The sequence below is a fragment of the Zootoca vivipara genome, chromosome 5 (assembly GCF_963506605.1).
Source record: "Zootoca vivipara chromosome 5, rZooViv1.1, whole genome shotgun sequence".
In the NCBI taxonomy this organism is placed as follows: domain Eukaryota; kingdom Metazoa; phylum Chordata; class Lepidosauria; order Squamata; family Lacertidae; genus Zootoca; species Zootoca vivipara.
The window spans coordinates 36,491,223-36,511,875 of NC_083280.1; the positions used below are offsets into that span (position 1 = coordinate 36,491,223).

A 20,653-nucleotide genomic window follows, 5' to 3' on the forward strand; every position below is an offset into this window, starting at 1 on the left:
TCCATCAGGGAATTGCTGTTGTTGATTTGCTTTTAATTGGTTCAAGAATTGCTCCAGTTTGATTTTGACTCAGGCCAATAAAGATTCAGCACTACACCAGCATAGAGGAATAGGTTCATTTCTAGCTCGCATGGAACCATTTATAGATGGTTTATATTACAACGCTGATTTGCAAAGTTGGAAGAAGCAAAGAGTTCCTATTTGTCTTGCCTCTCAGAGTTACCTATCTCAACCCTGGGCCTGTTAATTCCTGCAAGAAAACAGTTCACGTACTTGAGCAAAGCTTTGGGAGATGGGCTCTACAAAGCCAAGTTGGATGGTGCTTGTGTGTACTGGGGGTAGAGTTTCTGCATCCAAAATAGAGCCCACACAGTACAGCTACTCCATTTGTTTACAAATCACCTACTACCAAGCAATACACCTATACAGGTTACCAAGCCAAGGCAGATCATCCTTACACAAGCTCCAACTGTGTCACAAGCACTAAGCAAGAACTAAAAGCATGTGGCTCAAGGAACTGAGTCAACCTGCATAACAAACCAAGCCATGTAAAGGCAGCACATTATCAGAGCTGGGCCATCTAAAGAAGGATGGTTGCCCGGGGGGGGGGGCTTGTAGGAATATAGGAAGCTGCCTTATCCCAATATGACAATTTAATCTGGCTCCGTATTGTCTGGTCTGACTGAAAGTGGCTCTCCAGGGTTTCAGCCCCCCTTTTAGGGCTCATCCATACTTCTGCCTGTGCCATGCCTAGAAAGCATGGATCCAAGCTGTTCTCTGCCTGACCCACACTTTCTGGGTATGGTTCCAAGCAGTTTTCTCCTTGCCCTGCTCTTTAACAACAGACCAGAACACATGTCGATTGGGAAATTTCTGTATTGCTGTTTGCTCCAATTGAGCGCTAAAGAACGGTTTCCCCCAGGGGCAAGCAGCAGTAGAAGAGGAAGTGTGCCTGGAGCTTCTGTCCTTTAGGAACCTGTCTAAGGATCCTTCTGACACTTCCAGTGGCAAGTGGTGAACATATTTTCTCAAAGTTCATACTTACAAAAAATTATATATGCTCAACAACGTTGCAAAAAGGGACTAGTTGGCTTGGCAACTATATCAACTGAACATGCCCAAGCATTAGCAGTTGACCTGAAGGAACTGGTGATAAAATTTGCAAAGGAAAAGGCATCCAAAGTGAGATCTTGATGTGCCTGAAATTGAAACTTTAAAGAGTCTTAAATTGCAACATCACAATTCACAAGATTATTCAAACTGATCTGTGTGCTAAAACATTTGAGAAATATATATGTATTACTTATTCTTGCAATTTAAGAAAAAAATAGCAGTTTCGAGTTCTGTGCTTTTCATTTTTTTCCTACGAGATATCTGTTTTTGAAAACAGAAGATAGCTATCGCTGTTGGTGGGGATTTGCAAGTAGATAGCCTTGCCTGCGGCGCAAAATAGCCTGGAACCAGCACTGCCCTAAGGAAATATGTCCTGCGCTTACTGAGATATTGAAGTCCAGCAGTTTAACGCTGAAAATTTCATGCTCTTTTGGTTTTCAGTTGAATAATGTTCACTTTCGGGTCAACAGCAAGGCGCCCTCCCCAAATACTAACCCTCTCTCACCAATTTCATTCCCTTCTTGCCATGGGCGTAGGACATTTTTGGGGGAGGGCAGGCTTTGGGTTGGGGGGGCCGGAACCTCATATTTGTATTGATTTACAGGCTGGGAGACAACCGCAACCCCTGCCCCCCACTTGGCTACGTCCATGCTTTTTGCTGGCTTTACACCTGCCCACTAAGGATAAGTGAGTCCTGTTGTCCAGCCCCCTAAAGCTCATGCTTACAATAACGTCGATGGCGCTTAACCAGGGCTGGATTTAGGTTTGGTGAGGCCCTAAGCTACTGAAGGAATGGGGACCTTTTTATGTCCAGCTGTCCTTTGTCAACACCAAATTGTCACTGTTTTTTGTGTTGAATATATGCTATGTGGTAATTTATGGACCTAATAGATATCTAAAGTCACTTGCACATGTTGCCATGCAACCAGTCCATGCAGAATGCAGGCACCCTATATATAGAAATGAGCAAACCAGTGATATTTTACGGAGCAGGCTAGCAGGCTGGGGCCCATTACTTACACCACAGGAGCCAACACAACACAACACAACACAACACAACACAACAACACAACACACTGTTGCTGTATGTAGGTTTTATTTTATTCGTTTTATATCTTATATTTTGGAAATGTACATCCAGGCTTTTCCCCTTTAATTTTTTTTGGGGCCCCCAAGAGAGTGGGGCCCAAAACTATAGCTTGTTTAGTTTATAATCCGGCACTGCTGCTTAACGTGCAACGATATCCTTTTGGGGGTATACGGACCCGCCTTCCGCCACCAAAACGCTCCCCTCTTCCTTTCGCCTATACAGTACATAGAACGAACCGTGTTACGGTAGTGTGTGTGGGAGGGACGGACAAACTACAACTCCCATGAAGCACCTGGGCTACGGAAGCGCGCGTCCCAGCAGTAGCTGCGCGCGGTGGCCGGAAGGAGACGAGTCCCGGGAAGGACACGTCGTCGCCGCTGCGTCGCGTCGCGCGTAGCTCCGTGGGAAGCGAAAGCGGTTCGAGATGGACGCGGTGGAGGTGACAGCCGCGCGTGAAGGGTCGCCTTCTCCTCAGGATGCTCCGCTGCCGCCCCAGGACTTGGCGAGGGCCCAGCTGCTCGTCTCGGTGGGCGTGGCCCTGCTCGTGCTCCTCGCCTCGTGTCTCCGTGAGTGCCGGCCTCCTTTAGGTGGCAGGGGAGGCGAGCGCCACTGCCTGCGGGGGAAAGAGCTCACACCACCGCCCCGCCAGCCAGCCAGCCTTCCAGTCAGGCTCTGTGCCTTTAAGAGCCACGTGGCAGGCAGAAGTTAGTCAGGTGTAGCTTTCCGCATCGCTGCAGCTTCACGCTGGGAAAAGGCGCCTGCTGAGGAGCTGCCTGCCCTGCAGTTCTTAAAGACACCGAGCTTCTCTTAGGGATCCGAGGTCGTCGTCTTTCGTAGGAATTGCGCCTGCTCAGTAAGAAGACTCTTGACACAGAATGCAGTGGTTCTTCTTTCAAAGAACTGCAGTTCATTTGCATGTTATAGAACCGAAATTTAAAAGTCTGGACTGGAGTTGTAACATTTAGTGTCACAGTTATTATTAGTTGGTATTTCTGGAGTGTTTTAGAGTGTTCTAATGGCTCTACGGGCATTGCGTTCCTGTAGGCCTTACTTTAGCAACATGAGGATAGTATTATTATTATCCTCATGTTGCTAAAGTGGGGCTGAAGATGTGTGAGACAGGTGGGCCGTGACTTGCATAAGCCCCCAGGGCGGGTTCATAGCAGAGGCAAGTTTCAAACGGGGATTGTTAGCTTGCCCTTTCTTGCCATGCCAGATAGAGAAGGAGGAGTTGGGCAGGAGTGTGTGTGTGGCTTTTATAAAATGTTGTAAGTTGTCTCAGGGCTTATACTGGTTGAAAGTTTAATACAAATGGTTACAATAAGTAAGTTAAACAGGGCAATTCAAACACCAGCTGGGCACCAGCCTGGAGCTGGGACAGCAATCAGGCCTGATGTCAATGAGTGACAGCTGTGGGGCCAGTAGGGGATCCAGTAGATCTCAAGCTGGCTTATGGTAGGATAACTGTGAATTCTGTGGCAGCAGAGTGGCCCTGGTATCATCCTCCACTTAGAGGCCAGTAAGGCTGGGTAGAGAAATACCTCTGCAAAATTCAAGGCGCCTCAAGCCTGGTGCAATGGGGGGTTGGATTGTAGTTGTAGTCCCTCTCCCCTTCAGCTCCCCTTCAGCTGGTCCCAACCAGGGCACATGTGTTGTGCTCATCTTTAATGTGCTATGCCTGAAATCACATCCTTTATAAATCAGACGATAATGAATTTGCCCATGTTTTCTGTCATGACAAATCAGGTGAATCTTTACTATATACTACTAAGGTTGTAGTGTAAACACAGTGACCAGACAGTATGCCCCATTGAACGAAATGGGACTTATAAGTTGGGCAGCTACAAAGAAAGATGGTAGAAATAGATAAAAGCAAACTTTAGTATGATGTGTAATTTTATTTGTGTGTGCATGTTTAAATGTGTTTGGCTGCTCTGAGAAATGAATTTCCTGTGTCAGATACTTAAAGCAGTGTTAGACTTAATTAAAGGATGCATGCATGAAATGCCTTGTTTTAATGTTGGCAAAATTGAGTTGCCTTGGGTATAAGCCTAAATACACCCCTCTAAGTTTTATCCTTCTTTCTAGTGATTTGGATATTTGTGCGGACCAGAAAGAGCAGTCGGAGAGCAGTGCTTCTGGTGGGTCTGTGTGACTCAGGGAAAACGCTTCTGTTTGTTAGGGTATGTGAATTCCTGTTTCAGTTTCTTTTGGACAGTTTCTGATTAAGTTTTTTGGCACTTCATTTTGTAAGATAAAGTAGAAGCATGGAGTATCAACTTGCACTGTTAAATTTGTTGTTAATATAGCTCAGTCGTAGGCAGCATATATGAGATGCAGATATATTTGTAAAAAAATGTTTTGTCAAAGGTGCTATCAGGGTATCTACAGATATATTCTGGTTCAGATTAGTTTTGTTGAATTAAGTGGCTAGATTAAGATTCAAGGGACTGTTTTTTGAAATAAAAATTGCTCTTTCCAACTTTCTGCTGTGTAGACTATAGCAAAATCATTTTAATTAGATGAATATTTTAATTAGTGAATATTTCACTTTCTTTTATTTTTCTTAGCTATTAACAGGCAATTTCCGAAATACACAGACTTCTATAACTGATAGCTCTGCCTTGTACAGAGTAAATAATGACAAGGTAAGAAGATGTAATGTTTTGTGTTCTTTAATGTTCCTAGATTATTTTGAAATGCATATAAAGTCATCAGGGTACAACCTTTCTAAAGCTGAGTTGGTCTGTGCCATGGTGGAAATGCTACCGATATGTATGTTGCCTTTAGTTCATTGATAGAAGAGAGGCAGATGTAAAACTAATTTCTGTATTTCAATACTGGCAATTTGTGTCTATAAAGTAGAAGAAGCCAGTATGGTGCCATCCATATGTTGTTAGACTGCAACTCTGGCCATGCTTGCTGGGGTTAGTGTGAGTTGTAATCCAACAACATCTTGAATACAAAATTAAATCAGTTTATAATATTTATGTGAAAGACTAAATATATGAAAATGGTGCATTAAATAGTTGGAACAAATAGAGATTGATAATGATTTAAACACAAGTAAGAGCATATGGATCTAAGCAGAATAGAGTAGACTGATTGTGACCCTCAGGCTAAAAGAATCATGTCTGCCTCATTTAATGTTCATCAAAATATTTACTGCTTCTCCTACAGAGAACAAATGTGACATTGATTGACCTTCCAGGCCATGAGAGCTTGCGCCTTCAGTTCTTGGATAGGTTCAAGGCTGCAGCTAGGTAAGTATTGGAGGAATGGATGTTTGTGCATTCAGGTTGTAGCCAAAAATAGCTTTGATGGTGGTGTGCTGTATGCAGTTGCTGTAATTAAACCTAGGCACCTATGGATTGGGGGAGAATACTTGAGTCGCTACATCTCCACTGTTCTTCCACAACCTGTATTTAGGTGCATGGTAGCATTGGGGTCAGTTTTTCAAGTCTAGCTAGTCAAAAAGTCTGCAGGTGCTGGAGACTATTTGGGTGAACTGCTGAGAGTGTAACATCTGTGTATTCTCTTTCTGCTAAAGTTGGTGAGAACGTGTAGACATAGAATTGGGTAGGGGACAAACAGCAAAAATAAAAACAAAATTTAGAAAGAAAGGACACGAACTGAGATGGGGCAAAGAGGGTAAAATAAAGAAGCAGCAAAGATGGGGGGCTACAGATGTGGTGCAGAGAGTGAAGATTTATTGTGAAATGACTTTGATATATTGTATGGGAAACTACTCAGAGAGGCCTGCAATGGTGTAGAGCAGGGGTAGGCAACCTAAGGCCCAGGGGCTGGATGCGGCCCAATCGCCTTCTCAATCCAGCCCATGGATGGTCCGGGAATCTGCATGTTTTTACATGAGTAGAATGTGTGCTTTTATTTATTTAAAATGCATCTCTGGGTTATTTGTGGGGCATAGGAATTTGTTCATTTCCTCCCCCCCCCCCAAAAAATAGTCTGGCCCACCACATGGTCTGAGGGACAGTGGACCGGCCCATGGCTGGAAAAGGTTGCAGACCCCTGGTGTAGAGAAATTGGTGCTTTCAGGAAATTGTTAAAGAATACACTGAATGAAAATTGTAACTCAATTGTTTTCCCATGGATAATGTGCTAGTGTGGCCCTTGTGAGTTAGCAATAATGTAAAAGCAGCCCTTGAAGTAATTTTGAATCTTTCATCGCAGTATAGACAGTATCAAAGCTTGTGCTCGGAGCAGAATTTCAGGGCTGCTTGCATGCAGTTAAACGTTCCATGGAGGCTATCTGTTCACCGATGCTGCTAGCTGCAGAACTATGCCATACGAGACCATGCATGGTGTACTCTCTTTATTCCGCAGGGCAATTGTATTTGTTGTAGATAGTGTAGCATTCCAGCGGGAGATGAAAGATGTGGCTGAATTCCTGTACCAGCTCCTGATTGACAACGTAGTGCTGAAAAATGCACCTCCCCTGCTAATAGCCTGCAACAAGCAAGGTAGTGCATGTCTATTTGGAATCAAAATGATGACTGTTGGTAGATTTTTACAGCAAATTGGCATTTTACCATGTCCTTTTTCTTGCATAAGACATGGAGTATCTGTACATGTTTCTTCTATATGCCATACAAATGAACCCTTTGTACATTACATTGGATAAATAACCAGGCTGTGCTATAAAAAACTGTACAGCCTGTAATCACCCAGCAGAGGCATCCTTTTAATTTTACTATTCCCAATCCCTGTTGTAATATAGCATTTATATTTGTTCAATTGATTGTAACTGTGATAGGAGGTGACCATTTCATAGTCTGTCTATAAAGTAGTCTTATCATTTCATATTCCTCACCTTCAGAGGCCAGCCTGACTGTGCCATCACCTACAGCTTTCCATCTGGCAATAACCAGGAAGAGAGCCTTTGTGCTGGTGCCCATATTCTGGAATGGTCTCTTCCCCAAAATAAGCCATGGTACCAATGCTATTACAGTTTCAGCATAATCTGAAACCTTTTGATTTGCCTTGGCTTTTGCTGGTTCTTGATGCCTGTCATCAAGAGTTTTAATTCATTAGGGTTTTAATTTAATTTAAATATTTTATTATATATTTCTGTAGAACTATCAAATTAGTGCAGTTTTGAATTCTACCTAAAGAACTGAACTGTGGCATCAACTTGTAATTTTATGAATATGGGGTGTGACTGCTCTCAAATTAAGGAAAAAGAATGGATTGTGAGAGTGCATGATAGTTTTACTGCCATGTGTTTTCTTGCTTTACCTGCTCGCTTTCAGTGACATTTTGCTGACAAGGATTTTAAAAAAGGTAGTTCCAGTCTTTTCCTTGGAGCCTTCAGTTGTCTCTCACTCTGTTGGTTTCCCTTTATATAACTGCCAATGAGGCCTTTGTACAATACGCTTAGGAATTCCCAATAGCAAAAACCCAACAACAACAAAAACCCTGTGGCAAAATTGCAGGCTCCTTTTGTAGGTGAAATATTTAGTGCCAAATAACCCAAGGTTTTCCTTCCTTCCTTCCTTAGATGTTACAATGGCAAAATCTTCCAAACTCATACAGCAACAGCTGGAGAGAGAACTGTAAGTTGAAATGGTTGGTTTGTCAAATCTCATTCATGTGTATGATGTATTGTCCAGAATTCTTGCCTGCATCTGATGTGACATCTCATACTTATTATCTCCATATGCGTCATAGTTTATTGCAAAAGGATGACTGAAAGGAACACAGAGCCAATAATTCGCCATGAGAAATGAAATGTATACTAAGGACAGTTCTGACCATAGTTTCCAAACTGTTCAGATGCCTGAAGTGGGGGCGGGGGGAGAGGGAATTGCTGGACGGTGACGTAGAAATCAGTTTAATCAAATCAGTTCACGTGTATCACATTTTTTTGAAATATTGCCATGATTCAGAAATCTCACTAATAATTTTTAGTCAGTTAACAGATGAATTGCCAGTTCTTCTCCTGTGTCCAGCAGGTGGCAGTAATATAACTTGGGTTGGTCAATTTTAAATGCGATCCTGAAAATACATTTTCATCTTTAACTGACTGGGATTCTACCTCTTAAAAGGGTGTAGGGCATTACACAGAGAGAAAAAAGAGTTCTCCCAGTCCCACAGGCCAGTTTCCCCCAATCCTGCTGTATCTCCCCCTTCTTTACCAATTCACTGCATATGGTTTGCACTTTAGAAACTGAATGGTATAAAAAATACAAACTATATTATCACATTATTCAGTGTGATAAAATAGAGCACCTCCAGAAATAGGAATGTTGTCGTTGCCAGTTTAAAGTGGATATCTCTAAATCAGTGGGTTGCGCTTTCACAGTCTGTTTTTCTTCTTCTTCTAAAGTTAATTCTCTCTTCTCCAACAGCAATACCTTACGAGTGACCCTCTCAGCTGCCCCAAGCACATTGGAAAGCACAGGCTCTGGATCTGCCTCTCAGCTTGGGAAGAAGGGCAAGGAATTTGACTTCTCCCAACTGCCCATGAAAGTGGAATTTATTGAATGCAGTGCCAGAGGAGGCAAGGGAGAGGAGGGTAGTGCTGATATTGAAGACCTGGAAAAATGGCTAGGAAAAATTGCCTGAACCTGGGAGGTAGCAAAGGCAACTGCTGGGAAAATGGTATGAATTGGAATGAAATTTTAACGCATTGCCAGGCACAGCCTGGATGGGGTGAAAGTAGCACTTGGAACTGCAATAAGGGGAAATTCATTCTGTGTTCTGCTCTGTTTTCGGCCATCTCTGCTTACCCTTTAGCAACTCATTCATTGTTACAGAATGTTCTGCTGGGATAACGGATCTTTCAGCAAAGTGCAGCCCCCTTTGCGCTTTCCGTTCTCAGCAGTTTCCCCTGCTTCATCTTAATCGGAGAGTCTTTAAACGAGGATTCTATTTTTGGATGAAAGTTGCAAGATACTGTGGAGTTACTTCAAACTATCATTCCAGGACTGTAATTTCTCCACTTCTGGGTTGCCTTCTGTTGATATTCTCACCTGAGATACTTGTGAACACCCACTTGCCCATTCACATTTTATTTGCTTGCCCATTTCATTACCTGGGAAACATTACAATATTCAGGAGTGAATGGAACCTGCTCTTATAGCATTGTGCGTGTTTGTGAAGGAAAGTTATGGGTTGCTAGTTAGATGCATCAGCAGAGGAGGACACTGCTTGCAATGCCTAGAATTGCTGTTCTCCTAGGTTTGGGCATTGTGTTGTTTCTGCGAATAATTTGTTACTGAATAATTATCACACAAAGCCAGAAAACTCAAGTAGCTGAGGAAAATATTTTGGGTTCTACTTCCAAGTAGTTTTTTCCCAGTCAGGGAGGACTGAATTGTGATGTACTACATTTTGCTTGATTGGTATTACAGTGTTCGAAATGTGTTTCTGATTAACTACTTCCTATTCTTTGGCTGATCTGGCTGATTTTTTCCCCATCTTAGATCTGGCAATCACTAATGTAACATTCTGCATAAACTTCACACCAAAGGAGTGTTGAGTGCCTAGCTTTTCAGTTCTGAATATGTTATCCATGGGTGGACTGAAGCCTTCCCACAGTGCCCCCAAGACCTGTCAGTGCCCCAGGTATTGGGAAGTATGTCTGACAAAAGAATTTTAACTGTCCTGTGATACGTTAGGACAATTGTCAGAACTGCATAGCTGTGTTTGACTACTAAGCTAGGCATAGCTGTTCTAAATAATGTCCATGTGTAATAATGTGATTTGCTTTTTAACATTTTTTTTAAAATAAAAGAAAGATGCTTAGGGTACCATTCCACAAAGGTCTGAAAGATTTTTACAGCATACGAATTGTATATCCCAGCAGTGAACACTGTCATTTCAATGGGATATGTGTGTCTATAACTATAAAACCCACCCAGCTACTGCTTCTGGATGCTTGTTTACTATATTCCCATAGACATGTGTCTATTCCTGCAGTGAATTTGCTGTAAAAACACTTCCATACTGTTCGGAACAGCCCTAATGTTTTAAGTGCATCTAGTAAAATCCATGTATGTTCATTGTTAGTGGCTCAGCCGCCATCATGGTGTGCTCCAAATTGTGGATTGTGTTGGAAATTAGTTTCATACTTGCGTGCAACTGAGTTTGGGACATTTGGACATGAAACAGCAGCATCCTGTCTGAAATCTGAGCTCTAGAACTGTGCTTGTCATTATGCTCATGGCTAAAGTTGCTGTCATGTATGTATGGGACTGAAGAGCTGCAAAGATGCAAGAATCCATCTCTTTTAAATTATTCTCTACTGATATCTGTAAATAAACATGTTTGACTAACTTTTGACTGGAATTTCTACTGCAGCTCTGGTATCCCTTGTCATTGTTATGAATACTTTCTTCAAATAAGGCAGTGAAGCAATGCATTTACACTGTTCTGGTTCACTGAAGTGAGTTCATTTTCAAACACAGGATTTTGTGTTTGTTTTTCTTGTACAAAATGTTTATATGCTTAGAAGAAATCCTAACTTGTGTCTCAGTAACCAGTTTTTTACACAGAAGGAAACAGTAGCAGTGTTGACTTAAACAAAAATTCTGAACTTGATGTTAGGGCAATATCTGTCACAAAATAACTGCATCAGGCTAGAAGGTAAATAAAGCTGGATGAGTTTGTGGGATAGGACTCATCCATTGTTTAGATGGTGGTGCAGGGGGCATGATTGGATAGAATCCAAAATAAGCTTATTGACTCATGGAGAGCTTTGCTGCAAAGGTCAGAGAGACTATAATTTCTTTTCCACATGCTACCAAATACCACTACACAAAAGCCCACCCTCTCCTCTTTCCCCACAACACCAGCTAATCCCACATCAACATTGAGGAACATTGCCATAACAGGTTAATTCCTAGCGCTCTTTCGAAGAACAGTCTTGCAGTGCAGAGGAGTACAAGAGTGTGAAAAAATAGCTCACTCAATGCCACCGCCCCAGGAGTCAAAGGAAATTGTTACTCGCTTGGAATGCACCCATGGCTTGTTGAAAGTCCACATTGTTCAGCAGGTAAGTTGGAGGAATGTGACAAGAAGAAAGAGGAATCTGAAGTTCTATGCAGAGTTCTATGCAGTTCTCCTTAGCTGTTTGCCGTATTTCGGAGCTTGTGACCGAGACTTGCAAACAGACTTTTGCGAAGGATTGTTGGAAGAGACTAGAGAGCGAGCTTGTGTCTTTTGAATTAAGGCTAGTCACTTGTCTGACCTGAGGCTTGCTTATGGGTTTGTATTTCTGTGGGTGTGCCCATGTCTGAGCACATGGTTTGAGAGCGAGTGGCTACTGCTGAGTCTAAAGGAGGAAGTGAGTTGGGGAAGGGGTTAGCAGCCACCAGCAGTTCTGCTTAGCTGTTTGCAGTCTCTGGGAGCTTGTGAACTCGCATTCGCGAGGGTGGTTAGCGGGAGAGTTTGAGGGAGAGGCCTGGAGTGTTCTCTCACAGTATACGTAGACCCATGAGACATGGATGGCAAAGGAGCTGCTGCGGTGTTCTGCAACACCTGTGCCACGTTTGTCTTCCTGCCTGAGAATGTGTGGAACTACACCTGCAGCAAGTGCAAGCTGGTTGCCTCGCTGGGAGAGAAGGTGCAACAACTTGAGGCCTGCTTATCCACTATAATCTGCTGTTTGCCATTGTCACACAGCACCACACAAGTTGATTATAAGGTGTACAACATTAATGTCTCCATCCTGGCCTCACCTAGGAAAGAATGCATTTATAGAAACTGTTGAAGCAGATGCAGATGATAAGACAATTCTTACCCCAAAGAGCCACTCCACCCCCCCCCCCAATGGCTGGCCCAGTATATTTTGCTGTGGGAGGGGCCTGTCTCCTACGTTTAGAATCCAGTTGGGCTAGTGGTTGACTATTCAACACTGGTGATAGAATACCTTATTTCACTGCACCTAAGGCAGCAGACATCTTGGTTGCAGTTTCCACTGACTTTAAAACTCGAGTTTTGTTGAATTTCTACAAGCTTTTGTGCACAGGAAGCTGCTGTCATGAGTTTCCAGTTCATCTTTATTGTAGCAGTTTATAATGCTTTGTAGCCTCTGGAGAAAACTCCAAGGATGGAACTGAAGAGATAAAAAACTGTGTTCTTCATTGTGACGTTCCTACACGTCATGCAATTTATTGTGCATGTTAAAATTCAGTGGTAAAGTCGTAACTGTGCTCATGTGCATCTGAAACTCCCTGGATGTTTTGGTGTGTGTGTGTGTGTGTGAATATGGTATTTCTGCAGAAGACTCATTTAAAATGGAAAAACTGATTGGAGCCAAACTTGTTGCACGTACACCCTCTTGTAATCAATGTGAAAAGTTAGTTCTGACTCCAGTGGGACTAGGGTGCAACCCAAAATAGCTAGTATGTACCCATGTGGCAGGATAAAGCCATATTCAGTTATAGAAGTAATTTGCTCAAGCATGTGGAACGACTTTGTAAGATACAAAGGTGGTTATGTAGTTCTGATGAGGTCATTCAAAGTCAATCTGACATTGCAGATGGCTATTATCAACCTGTCAAGGTCTACAGTAAAATGTGTGGAGATTTTGCTGACATAATAGGAAGCCTGTTGTCTGATCTTCCATTGCCCATCATTGCTTAATAGTACAGCTTGCTGTTTGTGACTGTTGGGCTAGGACTCATTATATCATCTCCCCTTTTATGGAAAAAAAGAACTCGATGCAATAGCTTTTGACAAGATTCCTCAGAGGCCTCCCCTGCCCCCTGCCGCATTTCGGCAACACTTGAATAATTTTTAGTGGCACTTTTTAAGATCTTCTTTGGCGATCACTCGTAGCCGAGTAAGATTGTCTTCCATAAACACAGTTTTAACAATGGGTCCGTAAGTGACTGTGGAGGCCAATTCTGGATCCACACGCCCTTCCACAGTGGGGACATTGGTTTCCGGGCGGGAGTTGATCACGGTGTGGATTTGCCAAGCGTGCCTTCCTCTTAGCACATTTCTCCCTTGCGTCCCGAGATCGAGTTTCTTCAAAGCCCGTGACACCTTTGGTAAAGGCTGTTCTCCAACTGGAGCACTCACAGGCCAGTATTTCTCAGTTGTCATCTGTTTCCTTGTTCTGCTGGATCTCTCAGCGGCTTTTGACACCATCGACCATAACATCCTTCTGGACCGTCTAGAGGGCTTGGGAGCTGGGGGCACTGTCATGCAGTGGTTCCGCTCCTTCCTCCTGGGCCGTGTTCAGAAAGTGGTGGTGGGGGATGAGTGTTCAGACCCCTGGGCTCTCACTTGTGGGGTGCCTCAGGGTTCTGTCCTCTCCCCCATGCTTTTTAACATCTATATGCAGCCGCTGGGAGAGATCATCAGGGGGTTTGGGCTGGGTGTCCATCAGTATGCTGATGATACCCAGCTCTACCTCTCTTTTAAATCAGAACCAGTGAAGGCGGTGAAGGTCCTGTGTGAGTGCTTGGAGGCGGTTGGAGGATGGATGGCGGCTAACAGATTGAGATTGAATCCTGACAAGACAGAAGTACTGTTTGTGGGGGACAGGAGGCGGGCGGGTGTGGAGGACTCTCTGGTCCTGAATGGGGTAACTGTGCCCCTGAAAGACCAGGTGCGCAGCCTGGGAGTCATTTTAGACTCACAGCTGTCCATGGAGGCACAGGTCAACTCCGTGTCCAGGGCAGCTGTTTATCAGCTCCATCTGGTACGCAGGCTGAGTCCCTACCTGCCCACTGACTGTCTCTCCAGAGTGGTGCATGCTCTAGTTATCTCTCGCTTGGACTACTGCAATGCGCTCTACGTGGGGCTACCTTTGAAGGTGACCCGGAAACTACAACTAATCCAGAATGCGGCAGCTAGACTGGTGACTGGGAGCGGCCGCCGAGATCACATAACACCGGTCCTAAAAGACCTACATTGGCTCCCAGTAAGTTTCCGAGCACAATTCAAAGTGTTGCTGTTGACCTTTAAAGCCCTAAACGGCCTCGGTCCGGTATACCTGAAGGAGCGTCTCCACCCCCATCGTTCTGCCCGGACACTGAGGTCCAGCTCCGAGGGCCTTCTGGCGGTTCCCTCATTACGAGAAGCCAAGTTACAGGGAACCAGGCAGAGGACCTTCTCGGTAGTGGCACCCACCCTGTGGAATGCCCTCCCACTAGAGGTCAAAGAGAACAATTACCAGACCTTTAGAAGGCATCTCAAGGCAGCCCTGTTTAGGGAAGCTTTTAATGTTTGATGGATTTCTGTATTTTAGAATTTCTGTTTTTTTGGAAGCCGCCCAGAGTGGCTGGGGGAACCCGGCCAGATGGGCGGGGTATAAATAATATATTATTATTATTATTATTATTATTATTATTATTATTATTATTATTATTATTTAAAGATTTGCCTTGAGACAGTCTTTAAACCTCTTTTGTTGACCACCAGCATTACGCTTTCCATTTTAAAGTTCAGAATAGAGTAGTTGCTTTGGAAGACGATCATCAGGCATCTGCACAACATGACCAGTCCAATGATGTTGATGTTGAAGAATCATTGCTTCAACACTGGTGATCTTTGCTTATTCCAGTACACTGATATTAGTTCACCCATCTACCCAACGGAGACACCATTGATGGAATCTTTCGAGGAGTTGGAGATGGCGTTTATAAGTGGTCCATGTTTCACAAGCATACAGTATAGTAAAGTTGGCAGTACAATAGCTTTGTAAACAAGCATTTTGGTTTCCCTGCGAATATTTTTAAGATATCACGCTCTCATTGTGTAAATGTTGACTAAACACTTTGGATCAGAGCCTGCTTGCTTATGGAACTCTGTAAATTATTATTATTTATTGAATTTATATACTGCTCTATACCTGGAGGTCTTAGGGCGGTTCACAGGGCAGTTATACATGGAATATAGATAAAGGTAAAGGGACCCCTGACCATTAGGTCCAGTCATGACCGACTCTGGGGTTGCGGCGCTCATATCGCATTATTGACCGAGGGAGCCAGCGTACAGCTTCCAGGTCATGTGGCCAGCATGACAAAGCCGCTTCTGGCGAACCAGAGCAGCACACGGAAATGCTGTTTACCTTCCTGCTGTAAAAGGTAATGGTAAAGGGGTGCCCTGGCCATCAGGCCCAGTTGTGCCCGACTCTGGGGTTGCGGCACTTATCTCGCTCTATAGGCCGAGGGAGCCAGCGTTTGTCCGCAGACAGCTTCTGTGTCATGTGGCCAGCATGACAAAGCTGATTCTGGCGAACCAGAGCAGCGCACGGAAAAGCTGTTTACCTTCCCGCCGGAGCGGTCCCTATTTATCTACTTGTACTTTGATGTGCTTTCGAACTGCTAGGTGGGCAGGAGCTGGGACCGAGCAACGGGAGCTCACCCCATTGCAGGGATTCGAACCACCGACCTTCTGATCAGCAAGCCCTAGACTCTGTGGTTTAACCCACAGCGCCACCTGGGTCCCATACCTTCCTGCTGTAGCGGTACCTATTTATCTACTATTTAAAAACAACAGGGAAAGCCTAGTGCTATATAAAAATGTGTTATTGAAATTATCTCTCTCTCTCTCTTTTCTTAAAAATGCTGGATATGTTCATCCATTCATTTTGAATATTTTTTTCCCCTCCATAGCTGACCATGGTTTCTTTTGTACTTGCTGCGACAACAAAATGACACGGTTTTGGAGATAACCTGTTTAATGGATGTGAAGCCTTTGGTGATGACTTTGAGAAATGAACAGTAAGAAAATCTGTGCTGCTGAAAAACAACTTTTTTTAAAAAATGGCACTAGTGCATGTAAGGGGAATGATCTAATGATTACTGTGACTTATGGTTGAGTTCAATTATAGCCCAGATTCCATTGGCAACTATTCCCTTGGGGCTGTGCCCCCTCCTTTTAGTCTTGGCTGTCTACGGCTAGCGCTTGTTCTCTGGATTGCCAATTAGTTCAGTGGAGGACCCTCCCCTGTGTGATCTTTGCAGATTGCTCAGGAGAGTTCTATAGTAGCTGTTCCTCGACAGCCCTTCATCCCAGCCAGCCTTTATTAGTTCTGCCTTCTGGTTTAATCTCTTCAATTAACTTGAGTGGGTGTGGGTGGAGAGGAGAGGAGAGGAGAGGAGGGAATGGAAGCTCCACTACACCTTTGAGAACTTCCCAGTGTTTCATCCACATGTGTAAATCACTCAGTGTAAATGCAACAATTTTCACACATGTTGGATTATCACATGGAACTTACGGTGGTCCTACATAATGTGTGCTGTTCTCTGCAAGAAGCCAAAGTATCTGGGTGCACCCCCGAATTGCAATTGATGATAAACTCTATTGGTTTATAAGTTCTGCTTTATATCCTGTATTTATCTTTTCTTAGCAGTATGTGCCATTAGTTTGGCCTGCCTTCTGTTTAAAATGTAGTTTAGCAAGAATAACTAAATGTCACAGATGAGGAATCTGTTTCCTTCTGGATGTTGTTGGATTACAGCTCCCATCATCCCTGACCATTGGCCGTGAAGACTGGGGCATATGCGAGTGGTACACCAGCAATATCTGTAGGGCTGAAGGTCTGCCATCTGTTTTCTGAGATTAGCACAACTGAAGCAGTATGGGCAAATAGTACCTAAAACACCGTGCTAATGGGGTTGCTTTGCATCCATACTCTGAGATAGTCTTTGGACCAAACATCTTGGGATGCTGTTCACATAATTAGCTATTGCACATGGGAGATTCTCATGTGGAGGGGGCAATCAGGAATGGCACCATGATATGCATTGGGGAAAGAGAATAGTATTTTTGTAATGTGTCCCACCGGGGCAAGGATTTCTGTTTTCACAGAGGGACCTCCCCTCCTCTTGTATCCCATGTACCCTCTTCAAATCTAGGGGGTTGGGGGAACCCCAGAACATATTTAGGGACTATGCGGTGGTGGGGAGGAAGAGGTGGGAATAAAAAGCCAGGCAGGAGGGGGGAATAAAAATATTTGCCTGCCATCTGAGACTAGATAAAGATGGTGTCAGGTGTGCCTCCTTAGGGAGAGTGTTCCACAATGGGGGTGCATCACTGAAAAGGTCCATTTTCATATTGCCACCCTCTGAATCTCTTGTTTGCCGAGAAAGAATTCGTTTCATCCAGTTCTAATGTTTTCTTGCCTGTCTTTTGGATATCTGCCAATTGCTCTTGCCAGTTTGATAGTGGTTCTTGCCTCATAGACTTCTGCTGCATGGTGGCAAGAACCCCAATATTCACCTGGAAAAACGCTTCTTGGATATATGTTTAGCTTTCTCTTACACTGAACTTCATGGGCATATGAGACAATGCTAGACTTCTTAGCTGGCCAGATCTTCAAATGTATGATCAGGTACTTAAGAGTGTTCTCACTTCATTTGTTATTGTGCTGTGTTGAGATCATGATAGTCTTATTGTTTATTCAATTTATAAGTTGCCTAATTAAAAATGCTCTTAGGCAACGGATACATTCCATGTCCTTCTCTTTCTGAATCCTACCCAAAAATAAACCTATTAAAATTAGACATACAGGGTTCTGATGGACAGGATAAGCTCTGGAGCTCTGCTCCTTGTGTTCACTTTGGAAAAGGGGAACTTGAGTAACCCCCTCTATCCAGCACAGAGTCTGTTGCTTTGAGATAAAAAAGTGGCGGGCATATTAGTAAACATGGCTAGCTGGAGCTGGCCCAAGACATTTTGGCACCTGGGGTGGACCCCAAAATGGCTTCTCCCTCCATGTCAGGGAAAGAAGGGGCAAGGGAAAGATATACATCAGGAAGAAGGGGGGAGAAAGATTGACATCGGGATCTGCTGCCCCAGTAGCTCATGCCGCCTAAAGCCGATTACCTCACCTGCCCCATGGATGTGCCGGCCCTGTGGTTACCACTGAAACAGAAATAGGTTATTGAGTTATACACTGTCTCAGTTCATCACAGAACAGCTCTTAGAGTCCCTGTTTTGGAGCAGAGTGCTGCTGTAGTCTTGTCCTGCTTATGGTCTTCCCATGGACTTTGGTTGGCCGCTGGAGGAACAGAATGCTGGACTAGATGGGCATTTAGTTTGACCCAGCAGGGCTTTTCTTCCTTTCTCATGCATGAGGGTCTGTACAGAGCAGTCTTCCCAAACCTGGTGCTTGCCAGATACTTTAGACCAGGGGTGGCCAACTTCCAAGAGACTGAGATCTACTCACAGTGTTAAAAACTGGCGGTGATCTACCCCCTTTTTAGGGGTTCAGGTCACAGTTGTTGAGCTTCTTTTAGGGAGGAAGAAAGCCACATTTTGGGGGGTGCAGGGCAAAAATGTTGAGCTTTTTTTAGGGGAGCCAAAGTTGTTGAACTTATTTGGGGGGAACCAGTGATCTGCCAGTGATCTACCACGGACGTCCAGTGATCTACCGGTAAATCACGATCTACCTGTTGGACATGCCTGCTTTAGACTATAACCCTAGCCGGAGACTACACTGGCCGTATTTTCTGAATCCCCACCCCCTGTCCCTAATAATTGATGGTTGATTGGATTTCTGATTGTGCATACTGCTCCAAAAAGCTTGGAGAAGTGTAATTGTCTGAATTAAGTAGATGAAACCGTCAGTAAAAGACATGTATGCTGGGTTCCTGAAGGTCTTTTGCAAGAGTAATGGAATTCTAAGCAGGTAATGATAATGAAGAGGAGCCCACCATTAGTTATGCCATGAGAACTGCATGTGTTTCCTGGGTAGGCCAGTGTAACTGCAGAGTGCAGATGCCCCTTTTCTGTTTCTTCCGAAACTTGGGAGAGATATAGGGAATGCTTACAGCAACTGGAGTTGCGATGGCGTTCTTAGGTGGAATTTCCCCATGAAATACAGCCACTGAAAAACTCTAGCCATGAGACAATGTTTGAGAATAAGACAGTTTATTGTTGATTGGACTAACATGCTAAGTTCTGGTTTATTTTTGTTTCATTTTTATACAGTTTTATGGAAAGTTGACGTGGCAGCCAATATCCTCCACCAAGCTACTGAGAAACTGAAAGACTCTGCCCTAAACTGCCTGCAGCCGCTCAAGAAATGGGTATGATGTTTTAGTACAGGAAATGGAAGAAAGATGGAGAAAATGAAAAGGGACTTCTCAGGTGATAACCCACAAGTCTGGGCTTAAGAATGCTATGGAGGCTAAGCTGTTTGATAATTATCCAAGTTTGTCTCTGGGTAGAGTGTGTGCCTCTTCCTCCAGTGCCAGGCTTCTTTTTAATTATGTAGGGTAAGAAAATGGTACTCATATTTTAGAACATGACAGCTATTTTCTTAATATACAGTGAGGGGCAATGGGTGAGCTCCTAATTGGTAGCCCATGTGGCACAAAAGAATAGAATGGCAATTCATGTGAGATCAGCATGCTGGGAGATGGGTGCCTTGTCTATCAGTGCCCGAAGGAGGGCAGAAGGCTTTATAGGGTCTTTGGATGTGCTTCAATATGGGAGCCTGTGTGCTAGGAGTTTAAACCTTTTCTTAATTCCCTTAAGTATCAGTTATGATGATGCATATAATAATGCATTTTATTCTCTTTATACACAGTCCTCTCCTTGGTTTCCTACTTATGAATGGCACCCTCTCTGGCTCTGAACAAAACAAAACTGTTAAGACTGGGTTATTGTGTAGGGATTTTAGTTGGGGGCATTGCTGCTGCTGCTGCTATTATTTGTGTATCTTTATTTTAGATCTTATTGTGATTTATGTGGAAATTGTCAGTTTGGTTGTGTACTTTTTGATGTTTTTATTTATTCTTAAGGATTACTTTTGTATTTTTTTTTCATGTCATAAGCTGCCTTGAGCATGGTTTTACTGTGGAAAGGAAGCGTACAAATAAATAAGTATAAAATGGATTTTCTCAATTTCCCCCCATGTGTCCAGTTTAAAGTTCCCTCTATGCATAGCGGGGAGCACTGCTCAGACTGAAGGAAGCATTTCCTAAAATGCATGCTAACTCTCAGTTGTGCTGGAACCTACTGCTCGCTCGCTTGGAGCTAGTCTATTCAGCCAGTTGACCTGGCCTGGTGATGGTTAAGGAGCCAAAATGAGGCTAGTGACATCCTTGCAAGCCAAAACACAGAAAGCTCAATGTCTGCTTGATGAATTTGCCTGTCAAAAAGTATGGAAATTTGTGATGAACAAACTTTGAACTTGGGTGTGGCGGTCTGTGCCACGACTGCTGTCTGGTTGTAGCCTTGCGTGTGCTTGAAAGAGATTAAAATTGTACTAAAGTAGCTTTGCTTGCTTGCATCCAATTTGTATTCTCTTCTGGTCAGCTGGGCTCTTGGAAGTAAACCATACCAATAATCTCCAACAGAACTGTCTGTGGTGTTGTACTGTATTGGCATTTGTTGAGGTTTGGGACTTTCTGACATTTACTATTACTTAAAAGCTGTCTTTATACTGCCTACAATGGTTTTTGCAAACCTTTGTAGGGCAGTATTTCCACAGTCCAGTTGTTTCCTTTTATTTTATTT

The 20,653-nt window shown here is 43.6% G+C and overlaps 1 protein-coding gene across 2 annotated transcripts; it reads left to right on the forward strand.

Annotated features, from left to right (window-relative positions):
- Positions 1-2,552: 2,552 nt before the first annotated feature.
- Positions 2,553-10,503, forward strand: SRPRB (SRP receptor subunit beta). Of its 2 annotated transcripts, none has more exons than XM_035134086.2 (7): positions 2,553-2,769; positions 4,292-4,386; positions 4,774-4,851; positions 5,384-5,466; positions 6,551-6,687; positions 7,725-7,779; positions 8,575-10,503. In XM_035134086.2, exons 1-7 carry the CDS (start codon positions 2,628-2,630, stop codon positions 8,789-8,791), a joined length of 807 nt encoding a protein of 268 aa, XP_034989977.1. In that variant the 5' UTR covers positions 2,553-2,627; the 3' UTR covers positions 8,792-10,503. The 2 variants fall into 2 exon arrangements, with proteins under 2 accessions (XP_034989977.1, XP_034989978.1); XM_035134087.2 differs by lacking the exon at positions 2,553-2,769 and adding an exon at positions 2,783-3,056.
- Positions 10,504-20,653: the final 10,150 nt, after the last annotated feature.

Coding starts and splice junctions, on each gene's coding strand:
- SRPRB (XM_035134086.2), top strand. CDS start 2,628: ATGGACGCGGTGGAGGTGACAGCCGCGCGTGAAGGGTCGCCTTCTCCT. Junction 5,467..6,550: donor AGGTTCAAGGCTGCAGCTAG/GTAAGTATTGGA, acceptor TTTATTCCGCAG/GGCAATTGTATTTGTTGTAG. Junction 6,688..7,724: donor AATAGCCTGCAACAAGCAAG/GTAGTGCATGTC, acceptor TTCCTTCCTTAG/ATGTTACAATGGCAAAATCT.